This window comes from Mchenga conophoros, linkage group LG23 (assembly GCF_057382185.1).
Source record: "Mchenga conophoros isolate Kocher_MC1m ecotype Shallow Benthic linkage group LG23, M_conophoros_male_GT1.1, whole genome shotgun sequence".
NCBI lineage: Eukaryota > Metazoa > Chordata > Actinopteri > Cichliformes > Cichlidae > Mchenga > Mchenga conophoros.
The window spans coordinates 2,817,778-2,836,285 of NC_140547.1; the positions used below are offsets into that span (position 1 = coordinate 2,817,778).

Genomic DNA, 18,508 nt, shown 5'->3' on the forward strand with positions numbered 1-18,508 from the left:
AAAGATGGCGCATAGAAGCAGAACTGAATCCTATGTGTGGAGGGGCAGTAACTGTGTGTATATGTAAGCATTTAAACACTGCAGAGAGTAACAGTAATGGTATTTTGTGTAAGTCCGCCATTGTAGAAATTCATTTCACCGAAACAATAACCTGACGCACAGTGTGACGTCAAAAAAATGCGCACACCTTTGACGCTGGTTTTCTCCGTTTTTCTGGTCCACAGTAAACGCAAAAACGGAGTTTTCAAAAATATCCACCCTGGCAGGAGTTTTTAAAAATCTCCCTTTTCAGTCACCGAAAACGCCGTTTAGGTGTGGACGAAAAGTGCAAAATCTGCGTTTTCAAAAATACCCGGGTACGTGTGGACGTAGAGTTGCTGCCATGTTTTTGCTTTAGATGTTTGTATTAATGAGCAGTTGATTTAATATAGTGGCTGGTTAGTGTATATTTTTAATAATATAGAAAGGTGACAATACAAAGCAAGATTATAGTCCACCTTAATATTAAATAGTTATAATACTTTTGTATATTTTTTATGAAGTTTATTGTTTTATTGTAGACCCATAATAGTATTTTTTTTCTCTTTTTTTAAAGTGAGAAATCTGCATACTTATACATCACTGGAGATATTGGATTTTCTTCTTTATTTGAGTTTTTTTTTTTTTCACAGACTGCAGAGTCCAGCAGCATTGCTTCTATTTACTCAGTTTTTCCTCCATCAGTGAAGATCAGCTACAGAAATATATAAAAATAAAACTCCCCCAAAAATAATTTCAATCATTTAAGTCATGTTCAGATTCGTGAGCCACGGGACAGTGGGACACTGTAGGACACTGTAGGACACCAATCACCTGCTTTGTTTTATACTGTACATATATACACCCAGAGGGGAGAGAGATCAGTTGTCATAGTTGTTAGACATTCCACTCAGTAGTGTTTATTTTTAGCTCATGGCTATGATCCCCTTTTGATGTGGACCTGTGCAATTGTGGCCGAGGGAGAGATTGTGTTCCCGTCTTACTCTAGTTTCTACACCAAACTATACAGCACAGATAAAACAAGAAGGATCCCCTCAATGGGAAATTACAAATCAAGACCATCTCAGACATGTACAGGTAATGACTTTTTTCCCACATGTATACACATGATTGATAATGAGGTTTGCATTTGAAGGAGGGACGCCCAAGAGGATAAGTTACAGTTTACAGACACTGAAGCTGCAAAAGGCTATGTGTATACTCGGTAGATTGTTGAATATATGCATAGATAATTAGAAATGTAAGATAAAATATTACATTGTTATTAATGTTCCACCTTGATGATGGTGTTATAAAGATGAATGGAAGAAGAAAGTTGGCGAGTCATACTCTGTGATCATTGAGAAGTTGGAAGACGACTTCCAGCTGAAAGACAGCGAGCTGGTGGATCTTAAGCTCGCTTTCAGGTGACAAACTCTTTATATTTCTGTGAGCGATCCAATCTGTATGAGTCACTATAGGAACTACATTTAAGCTGACGTGCACTGTTCCTCTGTTGGAATTCCACCTAGTTTGAATAATTCTCTGTCAGTGGTTTTATATCGTTCACAAGCAGGTGATGTTGATTTTTCTGTGGCTCAGCTCCGATGAAGCTTTTCAGAAGGTGAATGTGAGCTACCGAACAGAGAAGGGGCTGTCGCTGCTGCATCTCTGCTGCGTGTGTGGAGGTATGCATGACTACTAGAGTCTATTAATAACTCCTCAACAAAATGTGATGGTGGAGGGAAGGATTACTGTAGCCTGACGGACATTATTGTTTGTGGTGTAAGCAGCACAGAACTAAACAGAATTGAAATGAACGTACAGTGCTGTGAAAAAGTATTTGCCTCCTTCCTGATTTCTTATTTTTTTGCATACTTGTCACACAAGTTTCAGATTCAATTCAATTCAGTTGTATTTATATTGCACCAAAGAGTCGCCTCAAGTCACTTTATACTGTAAGGTAAAGACCCTGCTAAGAGAGAGATAATTCCAACATCAGATGACCCACTATGAGCACGTGGCTGCAGTGAGATGGGGAATCTCCTTTTTAACATGGAGAACCCTCCAACAGAACCAGGCTCAGGGAGGGGTCGATATCTGCCGTGACTGGTTGGGAGTGATCATCAAACAAAAATAAATATTAGACACAGATTACCTGAGTACATAAAAAGCACAATGACAATAACAAGATTCCATTTATAAAGTGGAAAAAGAAGCCACCAAAACCTGCCTGGCTCTACATGAAGAAGTAACTGCCCCTAAGTCTAGTAACTGTTTTTGTTATAACTGCCATTGAGTCTTTCACAACAGTGTGGAGGAATTTTAGCCCACTCGTCTTTCCAGAATTGATTTAATTGAGTCACACTGGAGAGTTTAAATGGTAAATGGACCGATTCTTATTCAGCGCTTTTCTACTCTCCCGGAGTACTCAAAGTGCTGTATACAACATGCCTCATTCACCCATTCATACAAGCACTTCTAAACACAAGTGCAAACGAAACTACATTCACACTCCGATGAATGCATCGGAGAGCAACTTGGGGTTAGTGTCTTGCCCAAAGATATTTGGCATGCAGACTGGGGAAGCCAAGAATCGAACGACCAACCTTCCGATCAGTAGCTGATCTGCTCCACCACCTGAGCCACAGCCACCCCAAGCACGAAGTTTAAGCATGAACAGTCTGTTTGAGGTTGCCAAAGCATCTCAGTCCGTCCAGCCTTCCACCACTTCTAAACCTTTCAGAGGTGGGTTTGCTGGTGTGTTTCAGATTATTAATCTACGGCATAACCCAGGTGCAACTGAGCTTCAGGGCTGGATATTCTCCTTTGGGATTTTATGGTAGACCAGCATTCATGGTTCCATCAATTACATCAAGTCTTCCAGGTCCTGAAGCAGGAAAGCAATGCCAGACTATAACACTACCACCACCATGCTTGACTGTTGGTATGCTGTGTTAGTTTTACAGCACACGTAAGGAGACTCAAACCTTCCAAAGTCTTGCTTTTGTCTGGTCAGTCCACAAAATATTGGGATATGAGACGAGCTTCTGTGTTCATTTGGTCAGCAGTGGTTTTCTCCTTGGGACTTTCCCATCGATGGCATTTTTGCCCAGTCTCCTATTGTTGAATATTCTTCATTTGTGGATAATGGCTCTCGCTGTGGTTTGCTGCAATCCCAAAGCCTTAGAAATGACTTTGTAGCCCTTTCTTTAGATCATAGCTGTGCTGGGGTCACTGTGCTGCTTTTTCAGAGGTTTTTCCAACTACTTAAGTGATTTCCTGATTCAGCGGATCTGGCAGTAATCCAGTTTGGGTGTGGCAAGTGAAATTGTATTTGAATTTGTATTCACTTGAGTTAACTGTGTCTAATATTAAATTTAAGTTTAATGATCTGAAATATATATGCAGAGAACTAAGAAATGAAGATGGGGTTAAATACTTTATCACATCACTGTACATAAAGGTTAAATATAGACGATAATAAATGCAACTAAAGGGTAGAACTGTGGTTTCTCTAGTTTTTCATTCCAGTCCACCCTGTTATTTCATTTGCAGTAAATATAATGTTTTGTTGAAAGGAGATATTTCACTGGTGCATAATGTGACATATTTGTGTCCAGGGAACAAGGCCCATATGCGCACCCTGATACTCAAAGGCCTGCGTCCTTCAAGACTGACCAGGAATGGATTCACTGCTCTCCACCTGGCTGCTTACAAGGTGCAGAGAAGCAAAGGGCAGTAACGTAAATTTCAAGGTGGAACCGTGTCCATGTCTTGCTTTTGTTATGCTATATGTTATCTGGTTGATAGCGTTCTAAATTTTTACCACATGGTGGAGTGCAAGTGCACACAAAGGTACCATGGACATAGCTTCATGTTTTTAGTTATTAATTGTGATAATACTGCAGATTAAAAATGACATATGCTTATATTGAACCCTGCAGGATCTGTGGAAATGCAGTATTACTGTTTTATTTGCATGCTGCAGGATAATGCTGAGCTAGTGACTGCGCTTCTCCATGGTGGGTCAGATGTGCAGCAGTTGGGATACGGTGCTCTCACAGCCCTTCATGTTGCCACACTGGCCGGGCATCATGAGGTGAGAGAAAATCATCAGCCGTTATGGACCGTGTTGATTTCGTTCCTTGACCTGTGGCTATTTCCACCTCCAGGCTGCAGACATACTTCTACAGCACGGAGCCTATGTTAACGTTCAGGATGCTGTCTTTTTTACCCCACTGCACATTGCTTCCTACAATGGCCACGAGCAGGTAAACTCCTCATGTTAAACTTCATGTGGGGACAGCATCTTTGTAAACACCTGTATTTGTACTCTGGGCTTCTTCTGGTCCTCTCCTGTTTTGTAGGTGACGAAGCTGCTGCTGAAGTTTGGGGCAGATGTGAATGCAAGTGGTGAGGTGGGTGATCGCCCGCTGCATCTGGCTGCTGCCAAGGGCTTTCTTGGTATTGTCAAACTGCTGCTGAGTGAGGGAAGCAAAACTAACGGTAGGACCCGAGACCTTGAGAGAGCTCTGATCAAAATTGACATGGGTTGATGGTCTGTAAGAGAAACTTGATGGTTGATATATTGATACAAAAGCATTTACAAAGCTCGCACACAAGAATTTCACTCACATGTGCTGTACCAATGTACCTGCACATGTGATGTGACAATAAAAGTGATTTGATTTGATTTGATTTAAGCTTTTTCCTTCTTCAGAAGCCACAGAGAAGCTACTTGAATTCTAAATTTGAATTTCCTCTAACATTTGTATTCTCCCCACCAGTAAATGCCCAAGACAATGAAGATCACGTCCCCCTCCACTTCTGTGCTCGTTTTGGTCACCATGAAGTTGTCCGCTTTCTTCTGCAGGGCAGCTTTGATGTACAGCCTCACTCTGTGAACATCTACGGGGATACGCCGTTACACTTGTAAATCATCTGCAGTGTTAGAGGTCTTCTCTGAGTTTTTGGTACATGACATGAATTGCAATGAATGCTATGTTTCATCAGGGCCTGCTACAACGGCAAATTCACAGCCGTGAAGGAGTTAATACAGTACTCTGGTACAGACAGTCTTTCAAAGGAGAACATATTCAGTGAAACAGCACTTCACAGGTATATTTAGCTTAATTTATAGTGTGCAAAAACACATTTCACAGCTAACGTATTGCTCTGAGGTGATGTTAAATTCATATCTCATGTCACAGTGCATGCACCTACGGGAAAGATCTGGAGATGGTCAAATTCTTGTTGAGCCAGAGTGCCATGAGCATCAACTATCAGGGCAGAGATGGACACACAGGTGAGACCTCGTTTACTAATTGATTTATTAATTTCTTTACAGTGCACTGAGTTTCATTATTATCTGTGTGTCCTGTGGTGTTGTTTAGCTCTGCACAGTGCCTGTTTCCATGGCCATATCCGCCTGGTACAATTCTTGCTGGACAGTGGTGCAGACATGAACCTTGTCGCCTGCGACCCCAGCAGGTCCAGTGGAGAGAAAGACGAACAGACATGCCTCATGTGGGCTTATGAAAAAGGTCTGCTTAGACTATTATGAGCTCGGCAAGCTTGGAAAGCTGAAATAAATGTTGCTGCTCACTTACTATTTTTTCCAGGTCACGATGCCATAGTCACCTTATTAAAACACTACAAACGTCCAGATGACTCTCCTTGCAATGAGTACTCTCAGCCAGGAGGGGGTTAGTCACGACTTGAAATATATTATCTGGATTAAAATCCCCACATAATCTCCTGTTAATGTGTCTGAACATGCATCTCTTCCAGATGGCTCCTACGTCTCTGTTCCGTCTCCTCTAGGAAAGATCAAAAGCATGACTAAAGGTACTGAGGTGGAGTGAAGCACAGCTGATTTCCAACATCGCTGACAGCTCACGAGGCAGTGCACGCCACGTCTGCTGCCAAACGAAGGGGTTTAGCTGCTGATAATAACACTTGGTGTCTTTTGCTGTGAAATTGGGGGTGGTGTAAACTACAGATGCGTCTCCAGCATAATAAATTGATATGAATTTGATAAAACACAGCTTGAAACTGTGTAAATATCAACGTTTGAAATTGGAAAGCTACATTTCAGGGAATGATATAAAGGTGTCAAATGTTTTACTCATGCCAAAATTAATTGATTTAAATGTATTTTAATTGCTATACATGCTATATGTGCCATCTATCCTGTGACCATTATAAGAATGTTATTTGATTTAAACCTTTGCAATGGTCTTAAAATAACACATCAAAATAAAGTGTGTCTATTGCAGGTTCAACAGGAAAATGTGCAGGCATTTAACATAAGCAACATTGTGCCTTGTAGGGTTAATGATTATTTAAATTTTCTTTTCAGAGAAAGCAGAAGTTCTTGTGCTCAGGGCCAGTCTTCCATCTCACTTCCACCTACAGCTGTCTGAGCTGGAGTTTAATGAAATTATTGGATCGGGTGAGTCTATTTCCTGTTGTTTTCTCCCCCCCATCTAATGTGCTTACAGATCTGATATTATTATGTGTGTCCCACACAGGCTCCTTTGGAAGAGTCTACAAAGGCAAATGTAGAAATAAAATTGTCGCCATAAAGCGGTATTTATTCACACAGCTGACGATATGCTTTTGGATTCATCTATTAGAAGGTGGAAAGATCTAATTGACCCTTGAATCTTTAATGTTTTCTGTAGTTATCGAGCGAACACGTACTGTTCAAAGTCAGATGTAGATATGTTCTGCAGAGAGGTTTCCATCCTCTGTTGCCTCAATCATCCCTGTATCATCCAGTTTGTGGGAGCATGTCTGGACGACCCCAGTCAGTTTGCCATCGTTACCCAGTATGTGTCTGGAGGCTCATTGTTCTCCCTGCTGCATGAGCAGAAGAGGTGAGGAAGTTTTTGTGAGTTATTTTGGGAATTATCATGTCTTAGCAATTTACCTGAAACCTTAACCATACACTACTACTTAACTCTAACCTGGATAGCATAAGTTAAGAATCCCAATATGGGCCTTTACTTTTTGTCTCTAGACTTTGAACATTCTGACTGAGTAAATCGATTTGTGCCAGAACAACATAAATATATAAAGTATGCACACACAAACCCAAACAGTTCAGTTAGAGCTCTCCCCTTCTTCATGCACCATTACCGAGTCATCTTTGCCATTACATACAAACTCAGCATTATAGATGTTACATACGTTCTACTATCTATTTCTAGTAATCTACTTCCAAATTAAAAAAGGAATCCTAAATAACTTAGTAGAACTCTGGTGCAGTGAAGTAAGTAATAATCGTCCTTATAAACAGGTTGTAAAAAGAGGTCAGACTACTTTAGGTAGTTACTTTGAGGGGTGTGCACGGCGCAGTTGACTATTTCGGGTCCCATTATCATCCTCGGAAGTGTCCCCTCACCAGTCTCTTCCCCTCAGCCTGAATCATCATTGATCCAGATGAAGTGTTCTGCTAACTGTGTGGCCAGGTGATGTCTTTATAGGCTGTCCTATTGATCTGTGTAAAGAGCTGTGTGTGATTGGCAGGGGTCATTGATCTAGTACTAAGTGGTTGCTGCTTTAATGATGTGTCAATGGACAGGCTTATCGACCTGCAGTCCAAGCTCATCATTGCCATTGATGTGGCCAAGGGCATGGAGTACCTGCACAACCTCACACAGCCTATTATCCACAGGGACCTCAACAGGTAGGTGCCACAGTGGAAACGTATGTGCTGGAATGGAATTGGAGAATAACTGTTGTCACTGCAAATAATACATGTCTTCCTTCCAGTCACAATATTCTGCTATATGAGGATGGACACGCAGTGGTGGCTGATTTCGGAGGTGAGGCCATAGATGATGTTTTCTTTATTCTTTTCTATTTGTCCAACTAAAATGTTACAAATGTTATTAGCAACAAATAAAATAACTTCCAGTAACGTGATAAATGTAAATGCTATAAGAACTTTTCCAATCATAAGCTGATTTAAAAGGTCTACCTTCCCGACTTGGTTTTCAGTCGCAAAAAACACGAGGAGAGCTGGTTGTAAAATTAGCATTGACCCATCAGCAGGACCGGTAGCTACTCCTTTGTGCAAGAAGGAACTGCCAGAGCTCCGCAAACATGACCTCCACTAGGCTGCTCTTGCATATTTCTGAAGCGAATAGGCGCCATTGGTGGACCGGCCAGTTGGGTTATTTTCTGGAAAATACCAGTGGAGCTACACGGTGATGGGGTTCAGCACAGATCCCACTAAAGGAAGTTGTTTCATGCTAATGGAGTCGATGTCCAACAGTTTGATTAGAAACATGCGTATGAGGAAACTGGTTGAGGCTGTTTTCTGGGCTCTGGGAGTGCTCCTCCTGTTTCTCTTTTCACAAAGCAGATACTGGTCCTCCTGCTGGGTTAATGGGCTCCCAGTGTTGCTTCCATACTCTTGAAACCGTGTTGGAAGACTCAGCAAACCTTCTTAAAAAAATGTATTAGATAAAAGTTGTCTTGCGAGACTGCATTAGGGATTTTAAAAAACTCATCTAAAAAGCTAGCAGAGGCTTGATGGCTAATTTCTCGCTTTAATTTTGCAGCAGTGGTTAAAATTAGTAAGTTTAGCCTTGAAAAAAAATGAAGGGCTAGCACTCATTTAACTCAAAATCAAAATAAAAAAAAAAGTCCTACAAACAATAAAAGATTTGGTTCCAGGCTGGTCAATGCTGACACTTTCTACTGTTCCTACAAACAGATCAGATCCATCCACTGAACCGAGGTTTGATGGCCCAGAGCTCCAGTCGAGCATATACATTTTTAACCAGTCCATCAGAAAAGTTTATTAACAATAAAATCTGCTCTTGATCTGTTCAGCACACTTAGCCTGACTTGGTCTGTAATGACGAGTAGCTCAATACTTATCTAATTCTAGGTTCACTTACCCAGGAACACTTGTGCACTTGTGCTGCTGTTACTTTTCATTTTTCAGCCTGTAAATTGCGTGATGTTATAAATGTCGTTGCCTCTCTCTGCAGAATCCAGATTTCTACAGTCTGTTGAAGAGGACAACATGACCAAGCAGCCAGGGGTCAGTGCTGTTTGCTCTTTCACGTTTACTTGATGACAGGTGCAAATTCTCATGGAATGAGTTTTCTCCCCTCTTTAGCCAAATAACTCTGACACCATCTGCAGCATCCATGAAAGACTGAGTGACTTTCAAAATTTAAAGATAAAAAGTATAAGCTGTTGTTTTGTTGGACTTCAAGTGAGTGCTTTCTCTGGCAACTGCCATCAATTATCTGCCAGCTAAAAAAGAAAAGTGCCTTCATGCAGAATTTGTATGAATGTGCTGACTCAATCCTGCACAGTGCTTGGCCTGCAGTTTGGTGTTAAGTGTGTTTCATCTCCGGGGAGCTGCCTGTTATGATGATCTACTTGCCCTTGCTGGGACACAGCGTTTATGGTTTTAATTGGGCTTCATTTTGTTTGCATACGTGTGTGCTGCCATTAAAGTAGACCAAATTTAAAAAATACACGTCCGTCCTCACCTCTTGAGCTTTCAACAACCTTTATCTCCACATGTGTTTTGGCAGAACCTGCGCTGGATGGCTCCTGAGGTGTTCACCCAGTGCACTCGCTACTCAGTGAAGGCGGACATGTTCAGCTACGCCCTCTGTCTGTGGGAGCTGCTGACAGGAGAAATTCCCTTTGCTCACCTGAAGCCTGGTCATTTTTCATCAAATGAGTTCAAACAGAAGTTAAATCAGTGACATCTCGTATTGCAAAATTAGTGCCCGATCCATACATTAGCCAAAAGACTGTCCACGTGGTATTTTAGAGTTTTCAGACTTTTCAAGAAAACATTCAGTAAATGCAAAGACATGAGCTAGCTCATCACCTCAGTGCAGAAATGTCTGATAATTAGCAGTAAACAAAGCATGCATACATTCTACTTGCACTACAAACAAATACTAACCACCACAAAAGTAAAATAGATCACAAAAGCAGTTCAGATAACACTTTTTACAGCTGAATTTAAGATATTTGTTTTGTCCTTAGCTGCTGCAGCAGCAGACATGGCCTATCATCACATCCGGCCTCCTATTGGTTACTCCATTCCCAAACCCATCTCTGCACTTCTGATGAGGGGCTGGAACTCCTGCCCAGAGGTAAACGGCCTGATTGTGCTGAGAAGTAATTACTCGGATAATAATAATAATGGATTGCATTTATATAGCGCTTTTCGGGACCCCTCAAAGCGCTTTACAATGCCACTATTCATTCACTCTCACATTCACACACTGGTGGAGGCAAGCTACGGTTGTAGCCACAGCTGCCCTGGGGCAGGCTGACAGAAGCGAGGCTGCCATATCGCGCCATCGGCCCCTCTGGCCATCACCAGTAGGCGGTAGGTGAAGTGCCTTGCCCAAGGACACAACGACCGAGACTGTCCGAGCGGGGCTCGAACCGGCGACCTTCCGATTACAAGGCGAACACCCAACTCTTCAGCCACGATCGCCCCGCAACTTGTTCTTAAATTACAGCTCGTCAGGATATACTCAACTATTAAGAGCTTTATTGTATTAAAATCTAAAATACTATGATGTCATCCATATTATATCAGCCATTACTATATAAACATAATAAGGCTGTGAGAGTCACAGGATGCTGAGTCAGATGCTCCTTCAGTGCACAAGCAGCAGTAATGAATGAGAGAAGCTGATCCCCAGATGACAGATTATTGCATCGCTGTTCACATCTAGGAGTACTCAGGACACTGATGATCCTCCCTCTGTGCTGTGGTGTTTATAACTAGCTGGGATTCCTCTTCTTTTCTTCCCCTTAATGTTATCACACGGCTGATCATGCGGGCACATTTTCCTCTCAGTGGTACATCGACTTCCTGTTTGCTAACTAGTTATCTGTTTACTTTTGTGATCTGCTTGTCCCACTTCAACGTCATGAAAGCATTTATTTAACAAGAGCAGGCTGCCACAGGATCTTACATGCAGGCTTCTCTCCTGGTGCCTCACCTGTGCAGTACACTGGTTCTCACGTGGTTTTCACACTGGGACATGCTGTACTGTAGATTTCCAGATGAACGGCCGTGACATCTGTGTAATTTAAACTTGTTGAAAGTGCAAACTGTTGCTTTTGAAACATACATATGTACATTTTTTTTAAATTTCCTAAAGTTAATAATAAATTGCTGTAAAACCTTTTGAAAACATAATGTAGGGAAAAGGTTTTTAAAAACGTGTATTCCATTTTTATATATCTTTAAGTGTTTCCTAAATGTTATCCTACATTTGTTTTGGTCTTGGCTTCAGTCATTGACATGCAGACAGACGCTCTCTCTGGATGTGATGTATAATTGAACAGCTTTGCAGGGTGGCAGTGTTTGTTCTCTTACAGCGAGGCGAGAGATCTGAGGGCTGCTTTTAAAAGCACAGGTCACCTTTGCCTCGTGTGTGGGTGGACTAAAATAAGCAGAATATACACGCCAGTTTTGGAGAGAATACACCTGTGCATCTTTTTGGGGATAGGCCTGATGCATGTCTGAGTGTTTATAAAAATGCTAAAATAAATATAGTTTCTTTTTTCTTTTGAAATTTTAGGACAGGCCTGAATTCTCTGAAGTGGTTTCCAGCCTGGAGGAATGCCTGTGCAATGTTGAGGTACATAATCTGCCACATATAATTAAATGCCTTCTGCTGTGCATGACATGCATGTTGTAATAATTACATTTTCTCTATTATGTATCACAGCTGATGTCTCCAGCTTCCAGTAACAGTAGCGGCTCCCTCTCTCCCTCCTCCTCGTCTGACTGTCTGCTCGGGCGAGGAGGACCCGGCCGGAGCCACGTGGCCGCCCTGCGCTCTCGTTTTGAACTCGAGTATGCTCTCAACACTCGCGCCTATGCTTTCTGGACCCAGAGGTAAGACAACTCGAGCGTCTCCTTAAACAGGTGGGAATAATTTACTGCACAGTAACCACACTCGCACTCATTTGGTCCTCTGCTGCTGGCCAAAGCCCACTGGGGTTAATATCTTAATTCTCTAACATTTCTTTCTGGCTAAGATGGACGCGTTTTCTTTAGTTTGCTAGCTTTCTAAGTTTCTGATTGCTCCTTTGAGAGCACATCCCTGCCAAGGCCATAAAGAAAGTGGATCTCGAGCCAAACCAATATTTAGAAAAGGCCAGTTTTGAGATGAAAATACACAACAATGTATATGTGAGTATATACAATAAAAACATGTCTGGGCTTATTCGACAAGAACATGTGATGTAAAAGCAAATCCTGTAAACACTTTCAACAACTGTCATGCTGATAACAAGCAGGCAAATTGAGCAACTCCATTCAGTGGGGAGTAGAGTTGCTCGGATACCAACCAGGAAGCAAAGGAAAGCAAATGTAATAAAACAGTCCTGTCATTCTGACTGTGAAGGAAGGCCTCTGTTAGACACTTGTCTTTGAGCTTGTTTGTGTGTGTGCATGAGAAGAGTGAGAGCCTGGTAACAGTCAATATGGAGTACTGAAATTAGACAAGGCCCTCTTTGTAAATATTGTCCTACAAAAAAAAAAAACTCCTCTGCAACTTTCAGCCACATTTAGTGTCATGTTTCACAGATCGTAAATATATTGTAAAAAACTTCAGAAATCGGAGCAATGAAGTCAAATTCCTTAACCTAAATAACCTTTTCCTATTATTATGTCTCCTTATTATGAGCTGGGGTTGCACATTTATACCTGTCATGAATTTTGTATACAGCACACCTGCAGAGAAAGTGAAAGTAGGCAGCTATTGAGTCTGACATTACATATTGAGTTTCTTTGCTTGGAGCTGCCTTCGTCTCATCTGTCTTTCTCCCTGTAAATGCAGCAGTATATATTCCAAAGTATTGTTTTCCAGTAGATTAATGAACAAATGCTGAGGATGTTCTTTTTAATTTCAGTGAGCAGCGCAGAGCATCTGGGGGGCTTTCACTGGAGGAACTAAGAAGGAGCATGCAGTTCTCTCCCATCGATCGAAATGGTTTGTGTGCATAACACAGAGTCAGTAACACTGTATGATTACACAAATTACTTTTTAAGTAGATCTCTTGCATTTCAAAACTTTTGTGTTAGTGCTTGTCATCATTCTGAACTTGAATGTGGCCCAATTTTTAACCCGTTTTTAAAGCGGCTGGTTTGGTATACAGTCACTGGCCACTGCATTAGGTGCACCTGCTGATGCAATGCAAACCTCTAATCAACCAAGCAAATACATTTAGGCATGTAGACATGTTAAAGCGGACCTGCTAAAATTCAAACCGACCATTAGATTGATGAAGAAAGGTGACTGAAGTGATTTTGAATGTGGCATGGTTTGTTGGTGCCAGACTGCCTAATTATTTTCAAAGCTGCCGATTTACTGGGATTTTCTCACACAACCATCTCAAGGGTTTATAGAGAATGACCTGGAAAAAACAGAAAATACCCAGTGAGAGGCAGTTATATGGGTAAAATGCTGTGTTGGTGCCAGGCGTCAGAGGAGAATGGCGTGACAGGAAGGCAACAGGAACACAGATAACCGCTTATCGATCGTTGCTCAAGAGTTGGCAGTTCGTCTTGTAATCGGAAGGTTGCCGGTTCGAGCCCCGACTCCGACAGTCTCGGTTGTTGTGTCCTTGGGCGAGACACTTCACCCCAGTGTCCGGCAGCCTCGCCTCTGTCAGCTGTGGCTACAATGTAGCTGCCATCACCAGTGTGTGAATGTGTGGATGACTGAATGTAGTGTATACAGGCCATTTACCATTGCAGCAAAGAGCCTATAACAACAGAGAGAGTCACATTGTTGGTAGACAAGTATGAAACTGTTTCCTTGAGTCAGCTTGTTGAATCTATGGCCTGAAGACTTAAGACAGTTTTGATGGCAAAAAAGAAGAATTCTAGCAAGGTGTATCTAATGAATTGGCCCATCAGCCCTTGAACTGTTATTTGTCCTTCTTAACCACCACATTAAAAAAAAAAATCCTTGTTGTTCTCATCCTCAGGGTATGTGTCTGATCCCATGAGCACCATGAGATTCTGTTCCTCCCTCAGCAGCAGCGGCAGCTTTGAGGAAAGTAACTGAACCCTCCCCGAGCTCCAGACTCTGTTATTATCATCTTATTAATACAGATAGTTGTGTATTTTGTGACATTTTTGATGTAATAAATAAATCTGTAGAAACTGCATATGATGATAATTGAGGTTACCTGTTATTTGGTTATAACATAAGGTCTATGCATGATCTGTTTGTGAACTGAAACTTAGTTACACTGTTTTTTAAAAACGCACATGTAGAACAAAGTTTTCTCTTTATTCTTGTTCTTGATGATAAATTTAAATGTAAAGACATTTTTTTGTCAAAAAAAAAACAGAAAACTTTGTATTTTATTTTTGTCTGATTGTTTTTATTTTTAGCTGGAAAATCACAGAAACTTTCGGTTACTGACAGATATCAAATGAAACGATTAAGCCTCACAAACCCAAGCTAGCCGTAAAAAAAGACAAAAGGGAAATGCAAATACATGTTAAACATATCAGTGGAAGTAGAGGTAGAGTTAGCAGCATTACAAACAACAACTGAGCTTACATTTGACATTTCCTAGTCACCACCAAACTAATTATCATCAGCCTAATGATGAAGATTGAGCTTTGCGTTCTTGTTGTTCTACTGTATATTCTCCTAGCTACTGCGATCCCGTAATTATGTGAGTGTGCTGACTGACTGATGATGCCATTAACAGTGTTCGATTACAGATCTCTGCTAAAGCTGCACCACTTGTACCCAGTCAATGGAAATGTAAAGAGTACCTGGGGCAAGCTAAAGACGTGGGAGTCCAACATCTATGAATTATTCAACCACGTGTGAGTGTGAGTGCGCGAGTATCTGTTTTCAGGTGATAGCTGATAGCATCTGTACACGATACCTCATATCAACCAAGAGCTCTTTGTTACCAACAAAAGGAAGAGATGATCTATTGTAAACATTTCATGCAGCAGTCAAAACTCATTATGTGGATTCTTGATGGTGAAAGATGATGACGGTTTACGAGGCTGCTGTAATTTAAAAGCAGAAAGCACGAGACAGCGGAGGGCTTTTGTGAAAAACTGACGCGCATGTCACATTTTGTCTGAAGCCACATGATTGTCTGTGCATCGAGAATCTGCAGACTTTTCATTTGTACAACTTGACTTCATAGGCGTCTTTGTAAAATTAAAAACTAAAAAAGTAGTAAAGCTTCACTTTCCCTCATTGTCACTCTGACCGGAGCGGCTCTAATGCCCGCTCTCAGCACTCGCAGCAGTCAGTAAAGGATATGAACTGTGAGCAAACAACGTGTCATCCACTGAAAAGGCACTGAGCGTGTGTTTGATGTCTTCGATCAGCTGCAGGTCTTTTCTGTCTCTGCTGACGCTCCTGTCTGACGCTTTGCCTTCGATCTCCTCGTTGCGCGAGTCCTCCGGGCTTCCATCGTCAGACTTCGATGTTGTAAAATCAGTTGTTTCTGTAACTTCTCGACTTTGCTCGTCTGCTTTTCCCCACGTTTCATTGACATCTTCGGTTCCAAGTGGGCTCGTGGACTGATTACCTTCTTCAGTCTGCGGCTCTGTTACATTGAAGTTGTTATCGACAGTTTTCTCATCAGGTTGGCTCTTAGAAACACTCGCAGGTTTTTCAGTGGCTGAATGAAGACTACCTGAAGTGCTTTCCACTTCAGTTTTGGAAAAAGCGTTTTCCTCATTAATTCCTTTCTCTGCACTTTTTTGACCGTTACACTCTTGAAGAGATCCCATGCTTCCTTTGTGCTCTTCTGACCTCATCTTCTGCAAGGCTGCAGACTCCTCCTCACTTTGTTCAGTTTGAGGTTTTAGTATTAAGTCTTTCACTTCAGCCTTCTCCTCCACTTGCAGTTCATCTTCAGCGTCCCTGTAGGCTTTCACCTCATCTTCAGACACCCTCACCATCTTGAGTGGACTGTCTGATCCTGGCAGCTCAGTAGATTTTGTCTCTTCTTTATTTGAGCTGGACGCTGGAGTGTCAGTTATCTCCTCCCTCATATCCTCCAGTGGTTCAACAAATGTCTCGAAAAACTTTGATGACTGGTGCTTGTTGACCCAGTTACTGACTAGATCTGTGCTGTCTTCTGCTGCCAAGGCCTCTGGACTTTCTCTACCAGCTGCGACAGTCTCTTCTGTATAATCAGCCTCATTCTTTTGAGGTTTGAGCAGCACACTTGCTCCTTCCTCCGAGGCCTTACTCGCATCTTCTGCGTCTACTCCATTTTCTCCGTCGGCAGCAGAGAGATCACCACCAACTGCATTTTCGTCAGTCTGTGGGCATATGTCAGACTTTGTATCTTTGCTTTCTTCATCTAATTTGGAAGCCAGAACATCTAAGTCAACAGCAACCGGTGATTGTTCCTGATTCCCTGAAGAAACAGCTGCGACCTCATCCACGTTTTCCTCAGCGCTGCTCTCCTTTTTTACCAAGTCTGGCTCTTTGTTTTCGTTATCACAGTCAGATTTGTTGCCATTTTGATCTTGTTCTGCTTCCTCGCCGTCTTTTCTGTCACCTAATTTAGGCTCCGCTTTCATTTCTGTACCTGCTGTCTCAGGCTGTGAGTTGCTTGGAGTTGATTCATCATTTTTTTCCACGCTGTCACCCTCAGCATCACGTTCTACCTCATCAGCCCCGGGAGCCTGATCAACCTCGTCAGCATCGTGTTTTTTAGCACCTTCTTCAGACTCCACTGCGACTTCTTTAATGTCTGCGCTCTCGTCGTCAGCAGGCCCGTCTGCTTTGCTTTCTTCATCACCCTCTTCTTTGGCTTTCAAGTCATTTTTGTCTTTTAATTGAGACTCTCCGTCGTCTTCATGATTATTGCTCTCGGCTTCAGTAGAGATCTCCCCGTTTTCAGCATTAATTTCTTCTTTTTCACTCGTGTTGCTGGTTTTTCCAGCATCTTGCTCAACACTCTCAGCCTCTGGCGTCTCATCAGCTGATTTAGTCCCATCTGCTGCTTCATTTGCACCAACGTCTGCACTTTTCTCAGCTTCTTCTGTGGTCTCAGATATTTCTTCTCCTTCTTCTACAGGTGCTTCACTTATGTCCTTTTCCTTGTCATCCTCTTCATCATGTTTCTCTTTGTCTTCACTTTTCTCAGCTTTGTTTTGATTTTCTGATTTTTCTGCCTCATCATCATTTTCTTGAACAGCTGGTTTACTCTCATTGTCATTGTCACCCTCACTTTTATCACCTACTTCAGATTCTTCCAGTTTGTTCTCAACACACTCACTGTTCTCATCATTTTCTGTCTTTTCTTCAACTTTCTCGTCATCGGCGACTTTATCCTCCTCGCTCAAAGATTTCACAGCTTCTTCTTCGTCTTCCTTTGTTTTAAAGCCATTTTCAGCACTTTCTGCTGTGTTTTCCTGCTTGTCTGTCCCTTCATCTTCCTTACTTTCCTCATTACCCTCTTCCTCATTTTTAACCTTTTCATCATCATCATCTCTTTTCCCAGTATTTTCATCTTCTCCTTTATCAGAGGTTACATGAGTTTGTTTCTCCTCCTCTTCTTTTCCACCCTCCTCAGTTTTCTCTTTGTCTTCCTTTTCACCTGTTTCCTCAGATGCTCCAGTCCTCCTCTCCTCTCGCAGCTCGCACTGTTCGTGACTCTCATCCTCTAATACTTGTTCTTCTTTAATGTCATCTTTACTGCTTTCTTCTATTGCATTTTCCTCACCTCTATCTCCTATTTTTTCAACTGTGGTTTCTCCACTCCCACTTGGCGAGCTGCTCGAGTTCTCTGCATTGACTTCGGTTTCTGACCCTGCAGCTCTGTCCTCGCTGTCTGCCTGCTCCTCCTTTTCTGCGTCACTTACAGGTGCCTCTTCATAGCTGAGGGCCTCTTGCTCCTTTGAGGACTCTGCTTTTATCTCTATTGTTTCTCTGGCTGTCACTGCCTCTGCCTCTGAATTATCAGGCGCTGCTGTCTCATCAGTCTTTTTATCCGGCTCTGATGACTCATCCTCCTCACTGCTTTTTGCCCCTTGCCCGGTCTCGTCATGCTGAACGTCAGTCTCCTCAGCGGTTTTCTCCTTTCCTTCCTCTTCCTCTGCAGCCTCAGTATCAGCAGTTTCAGCTGGGGTTTCTTCAAGATGCTCAGTTGTCTTGTCATCTTGTGTCACATTTTCTTCTTTCGAAGGATGCAAAGCTTCACCCGTTTCCTCTGATTTATCCTCCTCTTCTGCAGCCTTGTCATCTTGCTCAACCTTCTCATCTTCAGTACTGTTGCTGTTCTCCTGAGGCTCCTGCTCATCATCTCCACTCTGTTCTTTGGTTTCGGGTAAATCTTCCTGTGTGTGTGCCACCACCACGTCACCAGCATCGCTTTCTTCACATTCTGCCTCTTCTGCAATGGTCTGCTGTTGTTCTGTAGGCGTGACAAGCTTGACTGGAGCTGCATCTGCAAAATACAAAAT

At 42.2% G+C, this 18,508-nt stretch overlaps 2 protein-coding genes across 7 annotated transcripts in view; one reads left to right on the forward strand and one right to left on the reverse strand.

Annotated features, from left to right (window-relative positions):
• tnni3k (TNNI3 interacting kinase) lies at positions 1–14,436 on the forward strand. Of its 5 annotated transcripts, none has more exons than XM_085264733.1 (27): positions 16–108; positions 225–356; positions 672–1,116; positions 1,337–1,445; positions 1,621–1,706; positions 3,642–3,739; positions 4,010–4,120; positions 4,194–4,292; positions 4,389–4,527; positions 4,809–4,953; positions 5,035–5,139; positions 5,232–5,326; positions 5,415–5,564; positions 5,643–5,726; positions 5,812–5,868; positions 6,383–6,475; positions 6,555–6,612; positions 6,708–6,902; positions 7,610–7,714; positions 7,801–7,853; positions 9,030–9,082; positions 9,588–9,720; positions 10,054–10,163; positions 11,613–11,672; positions 11,763–11,932; positions 12,952–13,031; positions 14,032–14,436. In XM_085264733.1, exons 3-27 carry the CDS (start codon positions 972–974, stop codon positions 14,109–14,111), a joined length of 2,613 nt encoding a protein of 870 aa, XP_085120859.1. In that variant the 5' UTR covers positions 16–108; positions 225–356; positions 672–971; the 3' UTR covers positions 14,112–14,436. The 5 variants fall into 5 exon arrangements, 4 of the variants coding, with proteins under 4 accessions (XP_085120862.1, XP_085120859.1, XP_085120863.1 ...); XM_085264737.1 differs by having other exon boundaries at positions 1,049–1,116; XM_085264736.1 differs by lacking the exon at positions 225–356 and having other exon boundaries at positions 1–63; positions 1,049–1,116.
• Positions 14,406–18,508, reverse strand: part of erich3 (glutamate-rich 3) — a 14,242-nt gene continuing 10,139 nt past the window's right edge. For both annotated transcript variants that reach the window (XM_085264732.1, XM_085264731.1), the window contains one exon: positions 14,406–18,492. In XM_085264732.1, the coding sequence (XP_085120858.1) occupies positions 15,302–18,492 (3,191 nt within the window). In that variant the 3' untranslated portion in view covers positions 14,406–15,301. The remainder of the gene's footprint in view (positions 18,493–18,508) is intronic.